General features: G+C 34.9%; 1 protein-coding gene across 2 annotated transcripts; it reads right to left on the bottom strand.

The window, feature by feature from the left end:
* Positions 1-3,792: 3,792 nt before the first annotated feature.
* On the bottom strand, positions 3,793-26,261 carry LOC136805952 (protein c-ets-2-A-like). Of its 2 annotated transcripts, none has more exons than XM_067062544.1 (3): positions 25,508-26,261; positions 6,398-6,747; positions 3,793-5,831 (listed from the first exon to the last, which is right to left on the bottom strand). In XM_067062544.1, the coding sequence occupies exons 1-3, from the start codon at positions 25,954-25,956 to the stop codon at positions 5,608-5,610; spliced, it is 1,023 nt and encodes a 340-aa protein (XP_066918645.1). In that variant the 5' UTR covers positions 25,957-26,261; the 3' UTR covers positions 3,793-5,607. The 2 variants fall into 2 exon arrangements, with proteins under 2 accessions (XP_066918645.1, XP_066918646.1); XM_067062545.1 differs by lacking the exon at positions 25,508-26,261 and adding an exon at positions 21,747-22,095.
* Between the last annotated feature and the right edge of the window lie 756 nt (positions 26,262-27,017).

Genomic DNA, 27,017 nt, shown 5'->3' with positions numbered 1-27,017 from the left:
TATTACAAACTTGTAAAAAAATTCGAAAATAATTTTTTTGTGCATTAGGAGTAATGTTCAAGCTCTATCAATCTTTTTACCTAAATAATTCAAAGGCGGCAACGAAGCTCGCTTCAAAGAGACAATAAAAGATAGATGTCCAGTTGTTTATATGTTCATGATGTGAGCATGACCGTTAAACAATCATTCAGAAAACAAATAGGGACGATCTATTAAAATTAGTTGTTTGTTTCTTATAAAAAAACGTGAAAAAAAAAATCCAAAAAAGGGGGTGGTTATTTCGTTATTTTAGGGAAATTCCGAAATTCCCTATTTAGATATTCAGCAATTTTTCAACAGTGAAACTTTGAAATGCTCTCCAGGCTTGGGAAATTGCTCAAATGACTAAAAACCAAAAACAAATGCAAGCTGACAGGTATAGAAATATTACCCACCAATTAAGAAACTTCAAAAGGGCGTGATTTTTCGTGTTATAGGAAAATCCCCTAAAATCTTGATTTTCACCGTTTAAACCATTTTCAGCAGGGAAACTTTAAACTGATGTAGCATAGAATTATTGGCCCAGCGCTAGCGAGTGGGCCTTTAATGAGAGTCTCACTATTTTTTTTCCGTGTTTCCTTCTGTCTGTCCGTTTTGGTAGAAACGGCGCTTAATACCAGTACCACACTTTTTGCCGTCTGGACAGGGAAAAGCTTGCTAAAGTCGGGTACTGGCTAAAAAAGATATATTTTCTGATTTCGCGCTCCTTAAACAACAAATGTTTTCAAAACAAAACAAGATGGCGGTCGAAGCGAGGAAATTGATTCGTGTTGATTCATCCCGGGGGGGGTGGGTACTAGGGGTGAGAGCTGACGGGGGGGTGCCGCCCGACTTTCGAACTTTGGACCCTTACCGGGACTAAAAAGGAGAAAACAAAGGAAAATTTTGTGAATTTCACGACCCTTAGCGGGACAAATTTGACCAAATTTCGATCTTTCAGGGGGTAAAAAGTTGAAATTTTCCAATTTACCGACCCTTAGTGGGACTGAAATTTGATTTTATGATTTTTCCGACCCTTAGCGGGACTTTGGAAGTCCAAAAAAGGTACCCTTAAGGGCGGCACATACCGTACCCTCCATTTGCCTAAGTACCCCCCCGGGTGATTCATACTTTCTTGAACATTTTCTTTGCTTTAGAGACTTTCAAACCAAAGAAACCTTTTAGTGATTTTTCTTTGTAAACCTTTTTCAACATTCTGTCATATCTTATAGTTTTTGCTCAAGTTCTCATAAAGCTTTAGGGCTGAAAATTCTACCTTAAATCACTGTCATTTTAAGTTTCTTGTTTTCAAAAAGACTTTATTTTTAGGAAATAATGGCTTCTAATATAGAAATAAATAAACTGAAATGTGTAAATTTAAATAAGACACACTGTTGCTTCTGGATCTGTCGCTGTTAAACAACGGTCAGTACAGTGACAGTGGGACGTGGCATGATTTTCAAACTCGACAACGTACTCGACACAGAATTATTTCAAGTAAACTGATTCTGGAATTTTTTTAATGGACACTAAAATGGAGTTAATGTGTAAATTGGAACAAGATTGGAACTTTTGACTTTTTCCATGATGCTACGTGTGAAAATGGTAATTTCTGGACCTGTCTCGTTTAACGATTGGTGGCTTGATTTTTCAAACACGACACAGAATTATTTCAAATATATACCGATTTAAAATGGGATATGGCAATGGAGACTAAAATGCAGCTCATGTGTAAATTTGAACAAGATTGGAACTTTTTCCATGATGCTACGTGTGAAAATGGTAATTTCTGGATCTGTCTCGTTTAACGATTGGTGGCTTGATTTTTCAAACACGACACAGAATTATTTCAAATATATACCGATTTAAAATGGGATATGGCAATGGAGACTAAAATGCAGCTCATGTGTAAATTTGAACAAGATTGGAACTTTTCCATGATGCTACGTGTGAAAATGGGTGTTTCTAGATCTGTCGCGTTTAAAAGAATTGGTGGCTGATTTTTAAACTCGCAACACAGAATTATTTCAAATATATATAACGATTATTAATGGATTATGGCCAATGGAGACAAAATGCAGCTCTTGTGTAAATTTGAACAAATTGGAACTTTTTCCATGATGCTACAGGTGAAAATGGTTGTTTCTAGATCTGTCTCGTTAACGAATTGGTGGTTTGATTTTTCAAACTCGCAACACAGAATTATTTCAAATACCGATTATTAATGGATTACACGTTTTTTTTTTATAAGAACGTCTAAAATTTTCGAAGCCTTCGGATGTTCTTAGTTTTTTGGATTTGAAGCCTAAAAATGTTCTTAAAATGTTCTTATTTTCAGCATTTTTTGAGCATTTTGATGTAATTTCTTAAGAAAATGCATGTTTTTAAGTCTCCAAAGCCTTAGAATGTTCTTAGAATGTTCTTAAATTTTTGGGCCTCAAAGCCTTATGTTCTTATATAGTTTGTTCTTATAAAAAAAAACGTGTATGGCAATGGAGACTAAAATGCAGCTCATGTGTAAATTTGAACAAGATTGGAACTTTTTCCATGATGTTTCCCTGTTCTAAGAAATGAAGAAAGGGAGAATTATCCTTGTTGACTTATTTTTCATTGTGTTTTGTTCGACGCAGTAAAATTTTAAATCCTTTGGCCATCCCTTTCCTGGGGGAAATTTGAAATCTTGTTAAACATTTTTTGGAATTTTTAGAAATTCCGAAATTCGCGAAAATCACACGCAAAAATTTCACTTTTGCTGGGCCTTCACGCCCAACGGGCTTCTTGTTATCAGATAGAATGAATTCATGCTTTTTTCCTCAAAATGAAGCGTGTCTGTAAGGGGTCCCTTAGTTGCAATGGGAATTCAATTGCACGTGTGCAATGATAATGTCATTTCTTTGTTTTTATCGTATTTTAATTGCATATTTTCTCATGCTTGATTGGATTCTTTTGAATTCTCAAAATATTATGCACATAATGGGGGGAGGGGGGAGCTGGGCAAAAGGACCGACGGGTATGTGCGGGTCATAAGGGTACCTTTTCCAATATATTAAAAATACACTGTAAGGGTCGGAAAAACTAGAGATACACTGTAAGGGTAGAAATTGCAGAAAATTCTTAAAAAATCTAGATATTTTGACCAAAAATGCTAGAATTTTGACCATTTTTTGCACGAAAAGGATCGAAAGTTTTGGGGAAAATGCACTCTAAGGGTATGATTTTCACTGATTTTTACTGCACTGTAAGGGTGCAATTTTAAGAGCCAATTTTTGGCCCGCACATGCTGTCAGTCCGCAAACCCAGTGCCCCCCCCCCGGGAAACATACCCTTTTAAAGAGATTTCGATCCACGCATCAGATTTTGAGAAACTGTTTTTACGACCAATAATCACTTTTAACAAAGGGAATCTGAATAGATGATGAAATAGCCAAAGTGAGATATTATTCTATCTGATAACAGTTCACTGGGTGTAGAAACAATACCCACAAATTGAGAAAACTGATTTTTTTGTGTTTTAGGAAAATTCCCCAAATAGAGATTCATGGTAGCTCGATTTTTCAACTTTGGAGTGTTCTAGAAACTTGGGAAATGACTTTAAAGACCCCAAACCAAAAACGGATGTAAGCTTACATAAATAGAAACAATGCTGAATAAGTGATATGCCTAGAGGGCGTTGTTTTTGCGTGTTTTAGGGAAATTCCCTGAATTAGGGACAAGTGGAAATATCCGTCCTTATTCGTTTCAAAAGTCGAAAAAAAAAATAGAGCCGTTCGTTAATTGATATTGAAACTTTTTTTTCTTTCCATAAAATGATAAAGTGACGCATAAAAGGCGCACAACTAACAAGTCAAAAAAATTGACAAAAACTATCTTTAAATGCTAAACGGGGATGAATACTGTCGGATCGTATTGTGTATGTCAGCTGAAAATCACTGTAGATAATATTTAAAGGTTTCTGTTGCAGTCAAATGTAAAGAGCTAGAAGACACATGCCCCCCCCCCACTTATTTTGAGGATTGCATGTAGTCCCTTTACTTATACAGTCTGTCTTCAAAAAAAAGGAAATAATTTCAATAATTAAAGCAACAACTTTGGAAAACTGGACAAGCAAGCACTTTGCTGCGTTAATTTTGGATTACCGCAGTTCAGTTTTTTTCCCGGACACTTAATACTTATAGTTAGAACTCTCCGATGACGTAACTTATATATAAAATAAACAAAATCTAATAATGATATAATATAACAACATAAAAATTTGTCGTACCATTACTACTTAGACTAGACTATGTAAAAACAAGGCGTTTTTAAATAAATTTCACTTTTCGTAAATCTTAAGAGGCTGCTACTAACTAGCAAACTCTTAAAATCCTAATCAAAATGTTGAGAGAACGAGAGAATTCATAATAAATTAGAAAGCAAAATCTAGAAAATGAAGTCAGAGAGGCAGGTTTATCAAAAAAGGTATAAATGGGTGCTAGGATTTCTGTAGAAATTCCCAAGTCTAACAAAACGATTCGACCCATGAAACTGCAGATGACAGATGATCTACCTTATTACACTAATATATTACTATGGCAAGTGATCAACGGCCTTTAAATTAACACGCCAAAAATTAACACGAATTTTATGTACTTTTTCAAGGACTGGTTTTAATTAATGGGGTTTTTATTAACACGAAATTTTTCAATTCGTGTTAATAAAATGACTTGTAATTTTCGTGTAATAAGGTAACCTTGAAGGCAGGTTTGATTCACCAGTGTAACTTTATCACTGATAACTCACATAGACCTTAAGGCTAAATTCCCTAGCCTGCAAACAAAATAAAACAGCCTCAAAAAAAAAAGAAAGAAGCAAAACAAAAAAAAATAGAACAACGATAAAACTCCTAGATACTTCAATAAAACTAAAAAAAAATCGACAAAATAAATTACATTTGCAAGCGTATCTATATATAAATATAATCTTTTTGCTTTAAAAAAACTCTTTGAACGTTTTCATAAAACTTTCAGAACCTATCTACAAGGGCTTCATTTCATCTTTAGGTCATTAGCGTCAACCACTGAAAAGACAAGTACACGTGGTCTTGAAGGGTGACCAATAGACTTTAACTGAATAAAATCGAAATGAAACCCTTGCAAAGCGGTTCTTAATACATTAATGATTCAACCAGGTTTCACTCAATTTTCTCGGTAATAATTTCCGTGTAGTCGCAGGATATTCAAATTATTGTTGTTATATTTTAGCCTCTTAAAAACCTGTGGCCAGTTCAACCTGTTGGGAAAACTGCTCGGAAACAATTTTAATATTTATTTCGCTCAAAAAATACAATTTGGCTAAATTTAATCTAGCCCAGTGAGCCAACACAGTGAATTTTTAAATTCAATGAAAGCGTGGCATCCAGTTTTTAAAAAGGCTCAAGAACTTTAGCGCTATACAGGAACATACTCAGTCATTAGGTAAGCAAGAAAATAGCACGAAACCTGGTAAAACTTATCTACTGTTGTTTTAGAAACTTCACAAGTTTAAAATCAGTTACGTAGCGATCCCCAAATACTTTGTATTGGGGATGTTTAAGATAATTCACGAGTAAAATCATCTTTTATCTTGACATAAGGCTTTCTGAAGACGCGCTTGAAAGTCTTGATACAGTCTTTCACCACCATCAGGTACGCGATATAAGAACATACTTAAGTCCATTAAACATAAAGCTTTGCCGTTCATTTGAAACCGTTCCATGTGTAAATCACGGACCTTTAACGTGACACTGGCCCATTGGATCCATTTCATGACGTCATGCGCTGTCCATTCACGAGGGTCTGTAGATCAAAGGAAAAGAATAGAGCCGTAAAAATTTATTTCAGAGAAGCATAGAATTACTTGTTTTTATATTGTTCTCTCAGGTACCTAATAAGCGTCCCTGCTATTTAATTTTTGGAAATTTCTTTTGAAAGTTCACTCTTTTGCCTAAATTCTGCTGTATTAGCCCCCTTTTTAAAATCTTTCCACCCAGGACATTTTCATTTCAACCCCTGCCCCACTTATTAAGTTTTAAGAATTTTCCACCCACCCGCTTATTCCAAACCCCCCGTTTATTAGGTACCCGAGAATAGGTGAAAGTCCTTCAGAAAGTTCTTGAAGAGTCTTCAGCCAAGAGCAAGATGGATTCCGATACGAAGCGAAGGACATAATTTTGCGCATAGACTTTGAGCAATCGTTTATACAAAAAAAGGACCAAGCAAAATATCTCCCTCGTTATTTAATTCTTTATAATTTTCTGAACTAGATTCCTATTCTAGAATTCATTTTTGCAGCAAATTTGAACCCTCGACTATGATATAAGATATCTAGTCTAAATTAACAACAAATAAAGGTAAATACATACCTGAAGGCATCATTTCTTGTCGTTGGCTAAGGTTATCGCCCGCGCTGCCATGCATCATAGCACCGGGTGTGTATCGAGAAGACGGAGATACCATGCTAGGTTCGTTATTATTTCGTTCGTGTGCCGTCATCGTAGACGAGATCTGTGGTGGAGGGAAATTCGAAGAATGTGAACTAGACGGTGAAGAGTAATAATCAGAATGATGTACTCCTCCACTGTGTGAGATATTCGAATGTTGTTGATGCCACGATGATGAAGATTGAGGGTGATGTGTGGCGGATGAATGGTGTGGAAGAGTGGGTGCGGGCGGTAAAGTTGGTGGATAATCTGGTGGACGATTGTTGTTGAAGCTAAAAAATGCAAGAAAGAAGATGATTAAGGACCTTGCTATTATCGAATGAGGGATAGTTTATAACTATCAAATGTGGTTCACTGTTCATTGAAGATTGCTCTAAAATTCCCATCTCGGGAGATTATCCTTGAAAAATATCGTCAGTCCCTCTCACACTTCACTGATACAGGGGTAATCGAAAAAGAAACAAAAAAACAAACAAGCAAATAATCTAAGACTCAAAAGACAGTAGAAAAATGGCGGTAAAAATTATCTCATCTACTTTCCCTTTCCCACTCGAATTAATTACTCAAGCAAAAAGCTGGAAATAGATCGTTAATGACTCATTAACTCGCTCTATTATCTTTCAATACACTGATAAACAAAAAGAACACGAATTTCTAATTGACCCTCATAACATTCATGTTATTTTTACATAATTAATACAAATAATCTGAGAGAGGCGGGGTAAAAGGGGGTGTTTCGAAAAAAAAAATTGAATATCAAAAAAGGTCGAGAGAATGGTCATAAATGAAATTGGGCTGAGTCCTAGACTAGAGTCTACTTCTGACTGAACTTTGCTTTCTGATGACTTTGGTGGAACTGAGTTCAATGAAGTAGACTAGAGGATTTCGCCATCTTGAATTTTGTCGCTTTCGCTTTCAAAAATTATATGAAAACATGAAAGCAATAAAATTACGCCGGGCCACTTATCAGCGCCATCCAGTCCATCGAAAAGCTACCAGTGGACCCCGGGCTAGCTAAGTACTTGATCTCATATTAAGTGTCATGCCCAGTCTTCAGCTTTTGTGTTTATTTACTGAACCACTAGCCAGGTGAGTCCAGTGACAGATTTGATATGCATAAACTCACCACAACAAAAACGAATTTAATTAAGATGGCCTTAGGGGGGGGGGCGTACCAGTTTGTCGGTGTGTCGGTATTGACCTTTTTTTGCGTCGGTATTTCGGTGATTAACAAAAAATGTATCGGTATTTCGGTGTTTGAGATGCTTTTCGGTGACGGAAAATGTTAAATTTTCAATCGGTGATACGGTAATTTTTCTCAAAACATCGAAGAAACGGTGCTAAAATCAAGGGTTATTTCTCAGAAATCCCTCCGATGTGATATGTCATATTAGAATTTTGAAAAAAAAACATGATAATAAGCAAAATGTTATATAACATTCTACTTGGAAATACTGTTCATCTTTTGTCGACAGCTTGAAGAAAATGTCGGTGTCGGTATTTCGTAAAAAATGTGTCGGTATTGCAGTGATTTTGTGAAATACTGTCGGTATTTCGGTGTCCACGACCCTCGTACGCCCCCACCCTTAGAGCCAGTGTTCTGGTCCATTTGAGGGAGTGCCACTCCAAATAAGTCTCTTTCCCTGTAAGTCCAGTGGTAAGATCATTGAAGGACGATCTAATCAAGTCTAATCAATAAAGTCCCTAACAGAAACATTCATGGTGTTCTAGGATTAAGAGTTACATGATAAACGTTGTTAGTTAGTCTAACAAACAAGGAAAACACAGGATTTGGCAACTATTACTTCAGGATATTTAAGCATCTAAATATTTTCACAAATGTTGTTGCTCTATGCGGAAAGAGGCGGTCTGTATTGTCGCCATACCACTCTAGGATTATCGTGGAGACAGAGGAGATAAAACAGACCAGACAATAGAAGATAATTCATTGGCAAATTTCCAGTCAAAAGAAAGTTTGTCAGTGGATATTTCTCAAACAGACTTGCAAATCCATCCACCCACCCGGAATTTAAGGAACTTAAAATATTTTACTTTCATTTCCTCTATGGGGGGGGGGGGGCACTCTATGCCTGCATGTGATATTTACTCTGTACCAGAGTGTATACAGAGTGTATCTCACGTTTATCGTTTCGTAGTACAGGCAATGAGTTTGACATGAGCCTCATATATTGGGTAAGTGTACAGACTAGTGATATTGATAATGTAAGCCAGCAAAACTGGCCCGCCTACAAGCATACTACTCCCTATTTGAGAGGTAGAGATAGAATTCAGCGAGAGGATATCACGACGGCAGTAGCCTTTCTTCCTATGTCTTAGAAGGTGCTTAACAGACCCCATTATTCTAAGCAAACTTACTACAATGTAATAACATCTCCACATCTCCAACTAAACTAAAATCCTTCTTCAAGGCAATGGAGTATTATCTCTATTTATCTCTCATATTATCTGTTTTAAAATCCATTGCTTGTGAAATTACTCCCAGTTAGAAGCCAGAACAGGATCCGTGAAAATTAACAATTGCGTTTGGGAAGAAATTGGCCCTACTAATACTGGCCCTCCCTAAAGGTACAAGCTTGTTAATTTTAAGTTGAGAAATAAATAGTGGCAAATATACTGAAGAGATTTGTATACAGAATCTTCACGAAAAGCTATTTTCGTATGTTAACTTACACTTCAGTTGACATAGCTGTCGGTGCCTCTTTCGAAAGAAGAGCCAGACTGTCAATCGATCAATAAATCAATAAAATTGATTGATTGTCAATACTAATGAAATTACAGACTGTAATAAAATCAACAAATCAACAACAACAATAATATGTCCAGATGCCCGTCAATAATCAATAATTGTAATGAAAAAATGATATTTTTATTTAATTTTCTTTCTTTGTTAGTTTTACCAAAAATGATGATGAAAAATTGATATAATTAATTGTTTCGAAAAACTTTTTCCTTTCTTCTCTGAAATATAAAGAAAAGAAATGACAATGATAAAGTAACAATAACAAAAGACAACATTAATAGCTAATTAATCTCTCATTAAAACATCACTGTGAAGGAGAGCGGTTCATATAATAACCAGGACATGAAATCACATCCCTCCTTCTTCCTTCATTCTAAACACTCCTCCCCAGTGGGCTTTTACTATAAGAACATTGGCATTGTTTGTTTCTTAGATCAATTCTCGAAGCAAAATTCACACTAAGACATACAACCCAAAGCTTGCATTGATTCGATGATGTGATCTCCAATCCAATGGGAAATAGCTTCAAATTATATCACTATTTATCACTAATATCATATCACTAATTATACCATTTGGGAAAAGTTCCTTAAAATTTCATTTCGTTCGGAAAAAAATTGAAGCCGAACCATTCTCAATGAATCTAATGAACTAAAACAAATCGAATTCGAAATCCTTTGACCAAAATCGAATGTGTTTTCAATTCCTATCGATATTTAGCTCCTTCAATTATCTCCAAAATGTGAAAAAACTTGCATCGAATCAGTCAAGTTAGTTCATACGATCATGAGTTTTGCATAATTATTTGCCCTATATGATCATAGTGTAAATTGCGATGCTAGCATACTTTGCGACAGATCTCAGTCTAAAATGGCAAAGAAATGTAGCAGTTCAAAGTAAAAAGGGAAAAGACGCAGAAAGCAGAAAGTTTGACAAAAATTATGAATGTTCTTATAAAGACGATATAAAAAAAGTTTGATGTATTTTGAAAAAGCAGGAAGGTTGTTTTAATTGCCGATGAAAATCCTGCCTGTGAGCGGACACCAGTCTCTTCCTATTTCTCTAAAAATGTCATACACGACTTTTCTTTTCATTCATTAATACAATGCATGACTTTTTAGCTATTACAATCGAGCGAAGGGTATGTTCTAATCATACTTAATAATGAAACATTGTAGCCTCTCTGTCAGATATCGCTAGAATTAGCGGACATATGTTACCTTTTTTTGCTCGGTAGAAATCCTTTTTTAGTTGAGAACGCCATGGTAGGACAATTTTTTGTTCAAAATTTGCTCCTCGAATCGCTTTCAAATAACCCTGCTCCCCCACTCGAAAACGCAAATTTTTTAAATAGATTCCAGCAGTATTTCTTTAGGTACCAAAGAGCTTGAAGCCTTTCCACCCAAACGAAAAGAATGTAGGTATCTGAAAATTGCAGATCCCTATATCGATGTACACGTTTTTTTTTTTATAAGAACGTCGAAAATTTTTGAAGCCTTCCGATGTTCTAAACTTTTTGAGTTTTAAGCCTAAAAATGTTCTTAAAATGTTCTTATTTTCACCATTTTGTGAGAATTTTTGTGCAATTTCCTAAAAAATTGGGTGTTTTCGAGTCCACAAAGCCTTAAAATGTTCTTAACATGTTCTTAATATTTCGGCCATCGAAGCCTTATGTTCTTATATACTTTGTTCTTATAAAAAAAAAAACGTGTAGATGTATGAAAATTCTAAAGGAATGCCAACCCAAAGCTATAAAAAGTCAACAAATTCGTTTGTTTTGTTTGCTGGTAAATATCGCAATTTCACCAGTTCAAATTCCCAACCAACGATGAAACCGAAAGTACTCGAAAGATCAATATAGAAAAATACCCATATAAATATAGCCACAAATTAAGTATCATTAAAGCTTCAAGTGCCAAAAGAAAAACTGTTTAACATTTTATGGTTTAAAGGACACATTCAAATATCTGTGAAATTCAAAAATCAATCTATAGAATAAGGATGTTGATAGACACAGAATTCATCATCATAATCAGAAATAGTCATCAGGCATCACAAATACAAAGTGCCAAAAATCAAAAGTCACCAAAAAAAAATAACTTGAAAGAATGACAGTATCAATTACATAATAACAAACAAAAAATAATATCAAGGAATTAGAATAGTTCCAGTAGTAAGAGCACTATTTTGATTGCTTACATGACTTATTTCCCTATTCACATTATAAAAAGCAAAAAAAAAAAACCTCAAAAAAGAGAAGAGAAAAAAATCCACAACCCGCCAGCATCCGCGCACAGGATGTGATGACGTCATCAATGATAGTTTTTGTAAACCAATCAAAATTTCTCTGAAAACCGAAAGTTTTTCTTTACTTAGTAACTTTGGCTTTGACTTCGATCGGGAAATTATAAAATGGTAATTAATAAATCTGTCCCCTATTGTCATTTTAATTAATACAAATAGTTATTATAAGAAACATCGAACTTTGAAAGTTTCTTCTAAGAAAAAACAGGTAAAGTACACAGGGTAAAAAATAAAAATATATATTCACTTTTGAAGCTCTGAAAAGTTGGAAATCATGAATCAATTTTTGGGTTTAAAAGCACTCTGAAATTTTGAAAAAGAAATCTATAGCCTGAAAAAATCTTCTCCAATAGGTTTAAAAATGTCATTATCTTATAAATTGCAACATAATATACGCAGTGATATGATATGGTAGAAAATCGATACAACGAATTACAGTATATACTAAAATCAATAACTCACCAGGGAGTCAACAATCTCAGCAATGATAGCAGGACACTATGCAGTATTTTTTACTCAATACATGTACAGTATGGAAAGCCAAATAAATAGCACCTGTCCTTATGGCTTTTCACAGCTTAACACGGTGAAAAACGTCCACTACAACTATCTATCCTTGCTCCAAAAGCATAGTAAAAAGCTTGGGTTGGAGATTACTAGGGTTGAATAACTTCATTATATTTTAGTAAACTTTATCTCCTTGTAGCGCTAAAAGAAATAGTGATGCCCAAAACACATTCGAATGGAATGAATTTAAAAGGAAGATATTGTATCCAAGAATGGTAGGATATAATAATTGAGTTGAGGTTGAGATGAATCTTCAAACTTTCTCAATCAAGCAACAAAAAGAATTGCAGATCTAGCCTCTTCGGAGCTTTGAAGTCAATGGATACGCTGATGCTACCACGTCACACCCCTTCTTTTCCCTTTTTCCTTTCTATTGGCATAGCTTTTATAAGCATACCAGATCAGGAATACACGTTTTTTATAAGAACATCCACAGCTTTTGAAGCCTTGGGATGTTCTGAACTTTTTGGGTTTCAAGCCTAAAAATGGTCTATAAACTTGTTCTTAAAATTTTGGCCATCGAAGCCTTTATGTTCTTATATATTTTGTTCTTATAAAAAAAACGTGTATGGCAAAACTGAATTCCAACAATGTAAGTGTGACTGGTGAATCTGAATACATTCTTTTTTATAAGAACAATTTAAGAGCAATGCTTAGCCTGGAACAATTGAATTTTGAGCAAATTGAGGTATTATTTAAAAGTATTAAAAATATTCATGACTGTCCTTTGCACTGAATATAAGAATTGGATTTAAGATTGATGTTCGAAGGGCAGAAATAAGAATAGATGAGCCTCAAAGGAAATTTACTTGTTCTTATCAAAAAAGTGTTCTTGTGTGTTTTTTTGTCAAAATTCAACATTAAGAATATTTTGTCATAAAAGCTGATGTCAGCAAAAAGTAAAGATAAGCCTTAGAGGAAATTAACTTTGAACTAAACTGAATGAGAAAGAAAGAAAACTAAATTGAAAATGACGTTTCTAATTTTATACTTTTTTATTATGAGCTAATTACACAGAAGGAATTGCTTTTTAATTAATTAATGGAGTTTATTGTTTGAACAATAGAACCGATGTTTTTTGTGTCTGATAGAAAGTTAATGGCATCAGTAGTGGCTCGATTGAATTTCAGGAGCATTTTTTGACTAAAGGCTTGGGGACACGACAGAAGCAGCCAACGAGCCCATTTCCCCGAAATATCTGTTTCCCTTTTCCAGGAGAGAGCTTTTTTTGAAAAATGGGGAAACAGATCCGATTTTCTAGGAGAGACCTTTTCCTTAAAACTATCTGTTTCCCCGCTCCAGCTGATGACGTCATCAGAGAGAAACAGATCAATATTTCTAGGAGATGACATACTAAAAATAAATAAATTGGGAAACAGATATCTGCTTCCAAAAAAGATGATATTGCATTGGAAACAGATTGGACTTTATGGGGGAAACATATATCAATAACAAAAAGAAAGGGAAACAGATGAAAATTTCCAGGAGAGGGGAACATATATCCTATTTGGGAAAACAGATCAAAATTTTAATTCTGAAAATTGTGGAAACAGATCAAATTTTCTAGGAAAGATACTTTGAGATTAGAAATTTAGGTTTTGCGGAGAAACAGATCTTCATTTCTAGGAATCAGATTTTTGAAATATTCGGCCAACAGATCAAATTTTCCAGGAAGGCTATGTCTGGGAAACAGATATTTAAAAAAAGGTCCTCGTTGGATGCTTTCGACACGAGAAGTTTTCTTTCGCGTTGGTGCAATGCAACATGCTTCATCCCACCAACCTGAAACGTTTTCTTGTGTCTCCACCCCAATTTTCCTTCTACCAATAAAAGTGAAATCTTACTTTGTCCCTGGGACAATGGAGTAAATGATTCGATTCAATTTTGCTCCATTGCCCCAGGGACAAAATCAGGGTGTCTCTTGGGTATTTCCCTCACTTTTTGTCCCATGAAACAAAAAAAGAAACCATGGGACACACTTTTTTTCTTGTGTTGGTGGGATGGAGCATGTTGCATTGCACCAACGTGAAAAAAACTTGTCGTGTCCCCAAGCCTTAAAGTCTGTCTCAATATAATTTGCAGCGCAGACAAAAAAGGCTATAGCTTTGCTTTTCAAAAAATTCGAATTATATAGCGATTTTGTGCTTTTTGAAAAGATAATCCGGAGTGGAATATTATCATAAAGGAAAAACTCAAAAAAGATCGAAAAATGAAAATTGACAATGAAGAAGAAAATCAACTTCTTCAATAATTGTACTTACAATTATCATTATCACACGAGTGATTCTTTGATCTTAGAATGTCATGAGAAAAAAACTTCTGCCACCCAAAAATGAGAATTAGATGTACAAAACCAATCAAATATGCGCAATGGGTGCGAGTCAAAACTATAAAGATACTATAACTAGAAAAACCCACCCCAAAAAAGGAGACCCTTTAAAATGCACTCTATCAAAAGCGTGCAACGGTGTACCTTACAATGTTTTTCGAGGTTCTTGAAAACCTACTCTTAAAAGGGCAGCACATCATGCCGTGGGTCGGACCATCAGTGCCAACCCGGAATCTATCAGATGATCTCAAAAATCTTTCTTCCTTGAACGGGTTACTGTAGCCTTTGGTACATCCTTTTCAGAGCACATATGGGTACTAGTAGCGTGGTGGGGAGGAGCGGATGTTTTTCAAAGGGGCGCAAAAAGACGCCTCTGACTACTAATTTTGGCGCCCCTTTGCTCTTTTACACCTAAGATATGTCAGTTTTCGGCCAAAAAGAGAGAAAATACCCCAAAGTTTTCGTGCTTGCTTCGCTCGTCTTATTTTTAAAATGATATTTACTTTTCAAAGGGGGTGCCAAAATGTAAATCTTCCAAAATTGCCAGAATTTTAGTCGACCCACTACGTTACTGATGGGTACTACCATGTTCCAGGACTGGTACAGTAATGAAAGGGGTATATGCGATGCTACGTACTGGGCCACCTTTTGCGTCCATCACACCAATCTGCTTAAAAAAAAAATAGCCTTAAAGGATTGTAGGAAAAATGATATACTCACCGTTGAAAACAATTTTCGGTGTACACAACCATCGAGAAAAAGAAAATATTCCGCTGTTTACCAAAAGAAAAATACAATACAACAAGTAACTCCTAGTGGCAGATCTGAGATGTGGCTCAAAGTTAATATAACGGATAGTATTTCGATTGCCAATAAGCGGAAAAAACAATTTTGAACCCTCTCAGAAGCACAACTGGTAACGATAGTATCAATTCAATCTCAATCGATTTCAAATTGACAATGAGTTCATTAAAAGAAAAAAAATCGAATCCCAATTTTGAACGAGAAGGACTAACCCTTCCCCAAGCCTTTCTAAATGTTCTCTCAAAGAATTGAAATTCAAAGTAAGATAAAGTATTAACTCCATAACAAAAAGGAACAGACAAATACTATGCTAGGAGAAGTCGAAACACTTTGATAGGATAAGACTTGCAAAATGGAGAAGGAAAAGTTAAAAGGTCCGCCCGTATAATTATTGATTCGTTAATTCCTAATCTTATTCCGAAAGGATTAGAGCTTTAAATTATCTATAGATTGAAGGGAACCACGAGACACTTGTCTGTCTCTCCCAGCATTAAATTCAAAATCGTCTTTTCTCAATCCAAAGTTAACAAAGCAAGTAGAATTGTGTCATTGAATGCTTGACTCTAATCTGAATCTAAACCCTGGGAGCTTGGCGAACCAAAAGACAAATAGCTCATTTGCTGAAGTCTAAAGATTCTAAATAGGAACCCTTGAATCTAAATTGACAAAATGCCTTTAATTACATATAGTTGGATGATAGTCTGTTACCAGGCCATTCGTTATCGGACGCTGCCCCTCCTGAAATTACTAAAATATTAGTAAAAACTGCCTTTTTAGTGGAACAACACCTTAAAAAGTGCCCTTTTTGGCCACCAACGGACGCTGCCGTGCCTTTCTAAAATATGGCCTGGTTACACGCTTTTTTTTATAAGAATGGTGTTTTTTCATTTCATCATGGATATTCTTAACTTTTTGTCGAAAATCATCGAAAAATATTCTTACGGTATTCTTAGGTTAAGATCGAAATTGGCAATCCACAGGTCTAAAATGCATTAAAAATGGCATTCTTAGGTTCAGTTGCTTAATTCTATGATGGCAAATTCTTACCATATTCTTAATTTTTTTGGACATTCTTATAAAGTGTTTCTTATAAAAAAAAGCGTGTAGTGGTTGAGCCTAACTGAATTAGCGAGCATCGGCTGCATTGATGAACAATGTAAGTCACCGGCACGGTAGAACAACGCGACAAACCAACTTCCTATCACCACTTTAACGATTTATATCATATACTGACATAGACAGCAACAAAATTGAAAACAAAAAGAATAAAGAAGAAACGGGAACTAAAACACTAAGTCTAAATCAACCTCTACAATTAACTACAAATAGAATTTTTATTAAAGAACGAATTCGTTAGAGGTTGTCTACTAATAAGCAGGTCATAACATTACCAATCGAACTATTTCTCGAAACTTCCTTAGTTTTCACAATCTGAAGGAAGAATTTCTGAAAATATTGATGACGCAAGATATATACTTTATAGGAAGCGAAATGCTATCGAAAAAAATGAAAACGTAACTTTTCACAAACATATTTTTCAGATTTTGAAGGCTTTCATTTTGTTCAGAAGGGTAACATTTGCTCAAAATTGTACAATTTTTGTATTTTATAGTATGAATTGCTGCATTTCCTTTGTATATGAAATTGTTAGTAATTTAAACTATGGCATATGTAGTGAGATTGAAAGTTTCAATCTTCGAAGATTTGAAAAAAGCCTACTTTTAGGAGATGGCTCATCAGTCAGAGTAAAAAGTTTTCCATAGTTGATTTAAAAAGTTATAAAATAGTAAAACAAAGCTCGAAGGTGTCCCTTTTTCACAAACTCGAAAGTCTCTCAAAGGGGTACAAAAACCATTAAAAAGCAAATTGAGTCTCTGTATGGGCCAAAAATTCATGAAAATCGAAATCTCCTCTCTCAAAGGGTCGTGTTTTTCCAAAATTTGAATAAAAATCGAGTTAAAATCGACAAAAATTTTGAGAAAAATCTCTAAAAGGGTCCCAAAAACGCCAATTTTTCCTCTCTCTAAGGGTCAATTTTCGATTTTTGGCTCGGACAGACCCATCATCTCGCAAACCTAGTACCCCTCCCCTCCAACAGTAGGTTTTCTACTCTTCAAACTCTTCATATGCCAATTAATTCTAGAAGCACCTCCGAGTTAGAGATGTTTCAGCAATAAACTTGACGGCCAGGACCAGTAGTGAAAGAGTGACCTACACACAAATATCTAGTCTTGAACTATCGACAAATTAAAAGTATAATTACCTCGGGTCATAAGTTTGGATAATGGCCATCATTTAAAAATACTGTACTTCAAAATTCCACAAATAGTAAAATTACTCCTTTTGGATCGTTCGAAAAACCACAAGAAAATATTCAGCCTGTATACCACAACCAAAAAGAAAGAAAAATGACCACAAACTATTATACCACCACGCTCAAAATTAAATAAATTTTTCCTTCTTTAACTCTAAAAAATATATCGGCAACTACAATCAATATAAATCATCAATTTTCGGTATTCCACTTTTTGTCAATAAAAATAAAACACAATACGCAGCGCAGGCACGAGGGGTGACTGACCATAAACAAAATGTACGGAAGGATATTGAATCACAGTTCGCCGGTAATAGAAGTATACAACATTATTTCCTCATACCAATTTCAATATTATTACATTACCGAAAGAAATCATTAAATCGCAATCTAATTACCTCTCATTATCAATTATATTATATAGAAGGTATTGTGATATCTTTCAATGAATGTATATGATACCTATAGTATAGTAATGTGTGTAATCCCTGTATAATTCGAACTATGGTTAATATAACACAACAATAATTAGAAGCGGTACTACACTTTGGTAAAAGCAGTATGAATTATTCCTCTATTGTGCAATTCAATATAATGTTATATAGATTTCGCCAGCGTTTGAAGATATTAGATCTTTTGTGGACAAAGTGTTGATTAGACCATAATGATACCGTTTTATTTTGAAGTTCACACACTTAAAAAGAGGTTTTTCGTCAAGAGAGAGAGAGAGTAATATTGCTTTACCAAAGTATCGACCCGCTTTAAGCGTGTTAACCAAATCAAAACAAATCTTGTTATAATAAAACACTAAATTTAATTCATTTGTAAAAGAAACGTATATAAGTTTTATGCTGTGGTTTTAAGTGAGGATACCAAGGAGGAACTGAAGTAAAAAAACACAAAAAGAAAGAAAGGATACTTTTGTCAATAAACAATCTTTGACAATACACAGGCATTCTAAAATGACCTCTTTTTCCAACGTATTGAAAAGAACGTTTATTGGACGTTATAGATGGATGTATATTTGAATGGCGACCCTCCTGACTCTTTGACCATAGTCTGCCCAATGTCATCTGGATAATGTTATTTATAAGCAAATTCTATCAAGACTTTCAAAGAAAACCTCAACGACGCATGGGAAAACCATCCTTCAAAATACGATTCAAGAATAGCGTAATAAGATCTGCGCCTAGCTTGTAAGTCTTTATAATAATAAGTATTTTATTTTCATCGATTTTGGTAGTGGAATGAACAGAGCTACAGATTTTTTTAGTCATTAGAAAAGGTTCCAGTTTGTCGAAGACATTGTTATATGACCGAAAGTTTAATTAAATGCTGTTTGTTAATAATGGTCTTGACTCTCCAATCATCGAATTAAACAATACAAAAACAGTGCAGTACTGTACTAGATTTCAATACTTTTACATACATAAAAACCTCCAGCACAGAAAATGTTCTTACAAAAAAACCGAAAGATTTTTGAAGTGTGAACCGTTATCATAAAGAGGGTCATTAGAAATGTAAACAGACCCATATAAAGAAATGAAGGAACAGCAAAAAAATCGCACGAGTTGTTGATGACGATACAAATGACTTGAATAAACCTAACGGAACTTACGGTGAGTGACCCACTTGTCTCCCATTTAAGGATGACTTTCCAATGAGACACTTGAAGTTCTTTTTAATTAGGAGGGGAAGTAAACAGTAAACTATACCTTAAGTGGATTCATTTTGGCATGGATTATCATTGAAAAATATACCAGTCAAAATTTTCAAAATTCGTCAATCACTATATGAAATACGTACCGGTATAATAATGTAAAATGATGAATACAGGTTTTTCATAAGAGCATCCAAATGTTTTGAAGCTTTGAATGTTTTTAACTTTTTGAGTTTTAAGACTAAGAATGTTCTTAACATGTTCTTATTTTCACCATTTTGTGAGTATTTTGTCAATTTTCTTACTTTTTCTTAATATTTTGGCAATCGAAGTCTTGTGTTCTTATAACAATTTTTTCTTATAAAAAACGTGTAATTGAAGAAAGATGAAAAATGGAAAGAGTTGAAAATTCCAATCAAAATTTAAATCATCAAGTTTGGTTGCTCCTATCTAATGACATACAGTATACTGTAGCTCTGATAAAAGAAGAACGTTGATTTTAAGAAGTAAGAAGAAGGATATCACATACCTTTCACAGGTCTTTGTTCACAAAAATAGCAGCAAAATGATTGGTTTTCATAAACTATGGATTATGAAGTTACAAGTGTCCTGTGTCTTCTCCAAAGTAGTGAAGACATTAAGAATTTGAAGGTTTCATCAAATGTAAATCCTGAAATTCTTCACAGGAGGGATGTCCATATTAATCAAAGAAGGGTGGAAGCTTAACTCAATCAAACGGAAGCGTTCTTCAAAAAGTACCATTTTAAGTGAAATTAATATACAAAGCAAAAAAGGGGAAAGGAGTAAAATGGGCCCAAATTTGACCAAAAAAGAAATAAATATTTCAAAAAATAAAGAAAAAATAGTAAATAAAACGAAGAATGATCGAATGAAGTTAGCTAGAACAAGTGTGTTCATTCATTTGAGATTTAAGAGTGCTTTCAAGGCAGGATACACGTTTTTTTATAAGAACAAACTATATAAGAACATAAGGCTTCGCTGGCCAAAATGTTAAGAACAACTTAACAACTTTTTAAAGCTTTGTGGGCTCAAAAACACTCTATTTCTTAGGAAGATGGTAAAAAATATTCACAAAATCGTCAAAATAAGAACATGTTAAGAACATGTTAAGAACATTTTTAAGCTTAAAACTCAAATTAAGCCTTTGGATGTTCTTATAAAAAAACGTGTATTTCAATGTTTTTAATACAAATAAATCAATCAGTGCTATATTTATGCCGTAAAGATAAAACAATGCTGACAAAACGTCCCCCACCACAGCCTAGTGGTACAGTCATTATGATGCAACTGCTATCCTAAACTATGCTATAGTTTCAGACGAGTTTCATCTAAGAGAAACAAACGTGAAGACGGGAGTTTTTTTCGTGGGTAGCCGTTGTCAGACTCTATCCGCCGCGCAACATATTACGTTTTATAATATACAAACTATGTTATATCATAATAATATATATTATACGGACGATAGCATCGTCTACTGGTATCCATAATAATGTTTTCCTCTAACAAAATGAGACATTTTAGCTATGAACAGTATAAGAATAGTCGAACGTGCGCAACGCACTGGGCTCAACTTCAGTGCCTTCAAACTATTCATAGGCCCAATTGTAGAACCCCAGATATTCACCCAAGGAACAAGTATGCAAAATTTCAGCCAAATCGAACAATTTTTGAAGTCTCCAGGCTGCCCCAAAGTTTTGGCCTCGTTTTGGCGAAAAACTCGTCCCCAGGCCCCAAAAATCAAAATTTTCAAAAAATGAAAAAAACATCCCCAGATATTCACTCAAGGAACAAGTGTGCCAAATTTCAGCCAAATCCGACCATTTTTTAAGTCTCCAGGCTGCCCTAAAGTTTTAGCCTCGTTTTGACGAAAAACTCGCCCCTAGACCCCAAAAATCAAAATTTTCAAAAAAAAAACCCAAGGAACAAGTGTGCCAAATTTCAGCCAAATCCGACCATTTTTGAAGTCTCCAGGCTGCCCCAAAGTTTTAGCCTCGTTTTGACGAAAAACTCGTCCACAGGCCCCAAAAATCAAAATTTTTGAAAAATGAAAAAAAAACACCAGATATTCACCCAAGGAACAAGTGTGCCAAATTTCAGCCAAATCCAAGCATTTTTGAAGTCTCCAGGCTGCCCTAAAGTTTTTGTGACAGACAGACAGACACACAGACAGACAGACAGACATTGTCAGATTGTAGCTCAACTGAAGTTGAGAACGATGACTTAATTTGAAATCCACACGAATCAATTTTATTTCCTACTACAAAAATTTACATTAGATTGCATTGATAGGGTAGATATATGACTTTTTTATTCCAAATCTCACAGCCACTCCCAAGGAAAGACAAGTAAAGACACCCAAGTAAGTTTTGAAAATCCAACAATCAGATCTTGTTTCACAATTAATTGAGCACAACGCACGCAAAGAAACCACGAATATATAAAATGTAACTTTTAAACCTCCAAGAATATCATATGCCCAACAAAAACAAACATGAAAGTAAAAGAATTCACCTTCGACAAAGTTTTGTGTAATCACCCACTTTGAATACTGGGAACGGCGCCAACGTATCCACAACCCTGGTATAATAATCATCTACACCTCCAGATGTATCGGCTAAACCTTCTTCAATTTTAATGCTGATCATGGATGGTGGAGGTGGTGGTGGGTAGCCAGCCACCGTTCGACAAGAATCATACATTCGCATGTTTTAGCTTCTTTGTAATTTTTATCTCAATTTGTTCAGGTTCACTCTGTTCAATAATGGATATTGCAAGAATATTTCCAACAATATTTCAAGGCAAGTATCAAGTACAAACTCAATCAAATGTTGTTACTTTGAAATGAAAACCAAACTGTGTTTTCTTTTTACTGATGTGCTTTGTAGTTGAAAATGATATTTTAAAAAAATTTCACAATTCTGGAAAATATGTGTTGTTCTTGAAAATTTTTTCACTAAGTGAAAATTCAATGGAAATTTGTACACACCGGAAATGTCACCATTGTTAAAATTACAAAGTGTGAAATCCTTTATAATTGTAATAAAAATGCTTACATTATATTATAAATCGCTATCAAAGATTTTTGACGTCACCAAGGAAAATATTTATCGGCATCCCTTTCAAATTTCTTTGCTTCGAATTTTAAGATTGAAGAACAAAAGATATAAAACCTTTCAAATCAAAACAAATGCGTCATAGTATCTCGTACGGTGAGCTTCTCAAAGAGAACATTTATCGACAAAACACAGGTGGAGCGGGATATCTAATCGGATCATTCGGTCGAATCGAGTGAAATGGAGAAAATGATCGGAGTTGGAAGGAGGGCCGGGCCCCTTGGAACGATTTAAAGCAGTCTATGACGAAAAACGTGAATGCCGTCTTTTGTTATGTACCGGGTGACCCACGAAAAAGTTCAGACGTTTCTCGACGTCTTGAGGCCAAACAAATGTCCCAAAGTGCTTGGAGTTTAGATATTTAGAAAGTAGATATTCTAACTTAAAATTTGAGCTATCACTTTTTAAATTTGACCAATTTGTTCTCTACTTATGAGCTTTTAAAGTCAAAATTCACTTTTCGGAAAGTGTAAAAAACACGTAAAAAAGGGGAAATTTAGTGAAGAAAATTGCCAAAAATGAGGTTTTTGATAGATTTTAAAGGAAAGATAATTCCACAAAAATTTTCCGAAAATTTATTTTTCGATACTAAATAGATACATCACCTGAACCAAAAAAGATTCCAAAATGTTTGGTTTTTACCGAGATTTTAGGGCTCTGAAAGGTGAAATACTCTTCTTCGAAAAACTCTTCGTTTTCTTCTTCATTTAATTTTTTCATTTCAATTTTTCGATTTTTAAATTCTAAAAAGGTAGGTTTAACAGGACATTTAAAAAAAGTTATACATTAATCTTTTTAAAATGCAGAAATTGCCATTTAAGTTGGTGTAAAATCGAAAAATTGAGTATATCCAGAGCCCTTAAGACGGTTACCCACACACAAAAAAAAATGAAAAAAAAGAGTGCTAAATGACAAAATTGTACTGACCATCCCAAGCAACACTGCAGATCTGGTTAGGTAATGTATGATTTTGGAGAGAATGGAACGAAGCATGGCTTCAACCACAAGACAAATAATTACTACGGAAGAAGAAAATATGTTGTTTACACGAGTGATTCTAATCTAATTACCGATTTAATTAAACTCAAAGCCACTGTTAATCACTGTATTGATAAGAATTACGTACAAAACAACCCAACTGTGCTATAAAAATTATTGCAAGAAAGACAGCACGGCAAATCCCATTAAAGCTTTTTGTGATGATCTTATATTGGAATGAATAAGTGGTAGGTAAATGATATGGTTTTGATACTACTACATATCATCGCTGTTATGCGTGCGTGCCGGAACAACCATCCCGAACCTCTTGCTTCCCGGTTGATTGTCATTTAAGACAATAAAGTAACCAGGTAAAAAATCACCGAAAATTAAATGCTTCCCACATAGTGGTTGATTCTCCAAGAATGTTATCACAAGAGTGAAAAATATTGAAAAAACTAAAAGGAACGCTATACTGTAAGTTACTCAAAAATCATGATCAGGTTGTTAAGCCACCATACACCGACTATATTGCCACGAGGGATTTTGGTTCGTGTTAGACAAGACATGGCTGAATGACGACAAATGTACATCTATGAATGTAGCAATGTACTGAGCCCCTACATTTACCCTGATTAACCCTGATAAACTTGAACAAAACCTCTTTTAATACAATATTTAGATGATGACGAGCAAGCCCGGGGGGGGGCACTCGATCTGAAATAGACCATACATTCGGCCCAAAATTTGGCTTCTAAAATCGGTGCAGTGAATTTCCATGAAAAATCATACCCTTAAAGTGCACTTTTTCAAATTTTTTGCAATTTTCCAAGAAAATATGGAATTTTTCCTCCAAAATTGACCAATTTTGTACCAATTTTACCAAAAAATTGGCCTTTTATCACAATTTCCTACCCTTACAGTCAAGTTCAGTGCAGTTTTGTAATTTCCTACCCTTACAGTGCACTAGCTGAACTATGAAAAACCTACCCTTAAGGGCCGAACGTCTGGTAGGTCATTTACCTTGAGTGACTCCCCCCCCCCGGGCGAGCAAGGATTGATCGTAAGGAATTTAAACGCAAAGTTATATTTCTTTGAAGAAATACCAAATGAAATATTATTTCAGATAATGGCCTTACTTTAAAATTTGTTTAATAACACAATATATCATGACAAAGTATATAATGCTGATATGACGTATATGACTTAATAAAATCAAGACAACAACAGAACAACCAACTATTTGAGACCATTTCCATTACACCAACAAAGATCTAAACTACAACAGACCATAATGAAGAGAATTCAAAAGCAATGAAGATGCCATTTGCGGTCAACCACTAAATAAGGTATATTAAGACTACTCCTGTCCATAGTAATATTCACACGGATTATTTTGTAGACGCATATGGAACAACCACATAAATGGTGTTTTTTACACCAAAAGTTGAATGTACATGAGAATAATGGGCCCCGGCGAGCCATTTTAAGTGGGGGGGGGGGGATATTTCAAATAAAATATCGCCCACCATGGTTGGGCGATGAAGAAAATTTCACTTTTTTCACCTTCAAAACACCTTAAAACGTTATCTAATTGGGGAGAATAATAGTTTTTATGGCTTCAAATAGTAACTTTAAAAAAAGTATGGCATGGTCTGCAAAAAAGTGGGGTAGGGACGGGACCATGAAGAATAGGTTTTGAGTTTAACATGATCGAAAGACGCCAAATCTGCGAAGTCATTGATACAATTTCTAATACAAATACATGACCATAATGGTGTGAGGGGGGGTCCACTTGTTACCAAAAATGGAGGTCGAAACCCTCCAAACTCTTGTCTGAAACCCCTAATGTTTGGTCCCACCAAAGGGCCAAAAAGGAACTCTATACAATAAAACTGAAGCAAAACTGTCTGACTACTAGCTATAAGGTATAGGTACTTTTGCTCCACTTACGATCAAATTTACTGTTAAAATGAAAAAGAAATAGAAAGAAAAACTTTGATATTCTTGGTCCGTAGATTCCTTTTATGGCCTCGTGCAAAGCCTTCAAATTGTTATATCTAAACTTTAGACTTTAGAAAGAAGTTGGACCAGGATCACACAGTGTTTCTTTAGGAAAACCATCTGATTATCCCTTTATAAATAAAGCAGTAGAAAAAATCAAAAGTAAAAGAATCATACCTGACGCATGATGCACAGAGACAATTCCCCAGGGCGTCACTTTCTCCACCCACGTGATGAGAAACAAGCACTGGGGGCGGAGGCGTTCCTCCTTGATACGTTTGTATAACAACACCATGTTGTGCGCTGTAGGTAGGAGGTGGCCCTCTACTGGTGGATGGCAACCACTCAGCTACTTGATGGTGGCTTGAGGGCTGTCCCCTACTCGAGGGTGGAGGCCACTCGCTTCCCTGATGGTGGAGTGTTGCTCGACTGCTGCTAGCCTCCATGCGGTAAGTGCTTGGTGTTGGATGATATAATTTGACGGGTGCTCCGGATGTCGGTTGAGTACTTCCGGTGTTATTTTCAGCTGTTCCGGACGGTTGGTAGTTCGGATCATGTGGCGTAGGCGATGGGTATCCGTACGACATAGCGGCGAGCGAATCGTGTGACGGAAGAAATCCAACCATTTAATTACCAGGTAAGGTGATGAATCATAAAACTGATTCCAAATATTGAGCAAAAAAAATTAACTTTTGGTGAATTTGCCGCAAAGCACCAATGCTTATTCAACCATACCAAATATAATCGCAGTCAAATTAACAAGAACAAAACCCACAGGAGAATGATCAAAATATAACAAAAATATTGCTGGAACGGATTTTCATTTAAAGTCATCGGTTATTGTATTGAGTCATTTGAGCTATGTATAACCAAGTCTTCCTAGCCTAGCGATAAGAATTTCCTATCTTTAATATGTTTTAAAACTTGTGAGTAAAAAAAATGAGTGTAAAAGTTAAAAAACGTGATTTTTATAAGAAGTAGAGCGTTCTAAGAATCAGAGTTGAAACTATGCTGCACATAAGTCTTTAGAATGAAGTAGAAAAAAATACCGAATACGCATTTCTCGTTTACATACTCGATTCTCGGCCTCATGTCTCGGTATTATACGAGTATATAGAAAATAAAATCTGTCCGATGATTTATATAGAACAATAACCGAGGACATTTAGAATCGATTTATATAATATACAGTATAGAAAGAAAAAGAAAAATCTCATATATTCTATATAATAAATTATAACATAATCACGTGACCTCCATAAAAACGACGGAATACAAAATTGCAAGGGATGTGAAGGGACTCTGGGGAGATACTTCCTGATTTCCAACCTTTTTTATTTCATTATGAGATATATATCATCATGCTTTTCTCTATGAGATTAGAAATGTGCGAGATGAGATCAAAAAACGCTTTGAAAGTGTAAGCAGGGGAGCATACCTCTCTATACAGAGGCTACAATTTGTACGAAATTTAGCAGTGGTAAAAACACAATATATCTTAAAAAAAACCTTGCACATCAGCGGCCACAGTTTAAATACTTCTGATTCTCTGTCGAGAGGCTTTGCAGAACTTTTAAAATACTATCAAATATATGAATTGAAAATTTTCAAAAAATAGACCTAGTAAAATCAAGGAAATTGTAAAAATACAATGACCAGAAATTCGGAACCGCAAAATAATTTTACA

Source organism: Clytia hemisphaerica, unplaced genomic scaffold (genome assembly GCF_902728285.1).
Source record: "Clytia hemisphaerica strain Z4C2 unplaced genomic scaffold, Clytia hemisphaerica genome assembly, whole genome shotgun sequence".
Lineage (NCBI taxonomy): Eukaryota > Metazoa > Cnidaria > Hydrozoa > Leptothecata > Clytiidae > Clytia > Clytia hemisphaerica.
The sequence above is the reverse complement of the archived record's forward strand: the minus strand, read 5'-3'. Positions and strand labels throughout refer to the sequence as shown.

What these genes read in the sequence shown, in the direction of transcription:
- LOC136805952 (XM_067062544.1), bottom strand. Translation starts at nt 25,956, where the DNA reads ATGGTTGGATTTCTTCCGTCACACGATTCGCTCGCCGCTATGTCGTAC. An exon ending in CTCTGTGCATCATGCGTCAG is followed by an intron (nt 6,748 to 25,507) that starts GTATGATTCTTT and finishes TGCATTTTTTAG; the next exon opens with CTTCAACAACAATCGTCCAC. An exon ending in ACAAGAAATGATGCCTTCAG is followed by an intron (nt 5,832 to 6,397) that starts GTATGTATTTAC and finishes TTTGATCTACAG; the next exon opens with ACCCTCGTGAATGGACAGCG.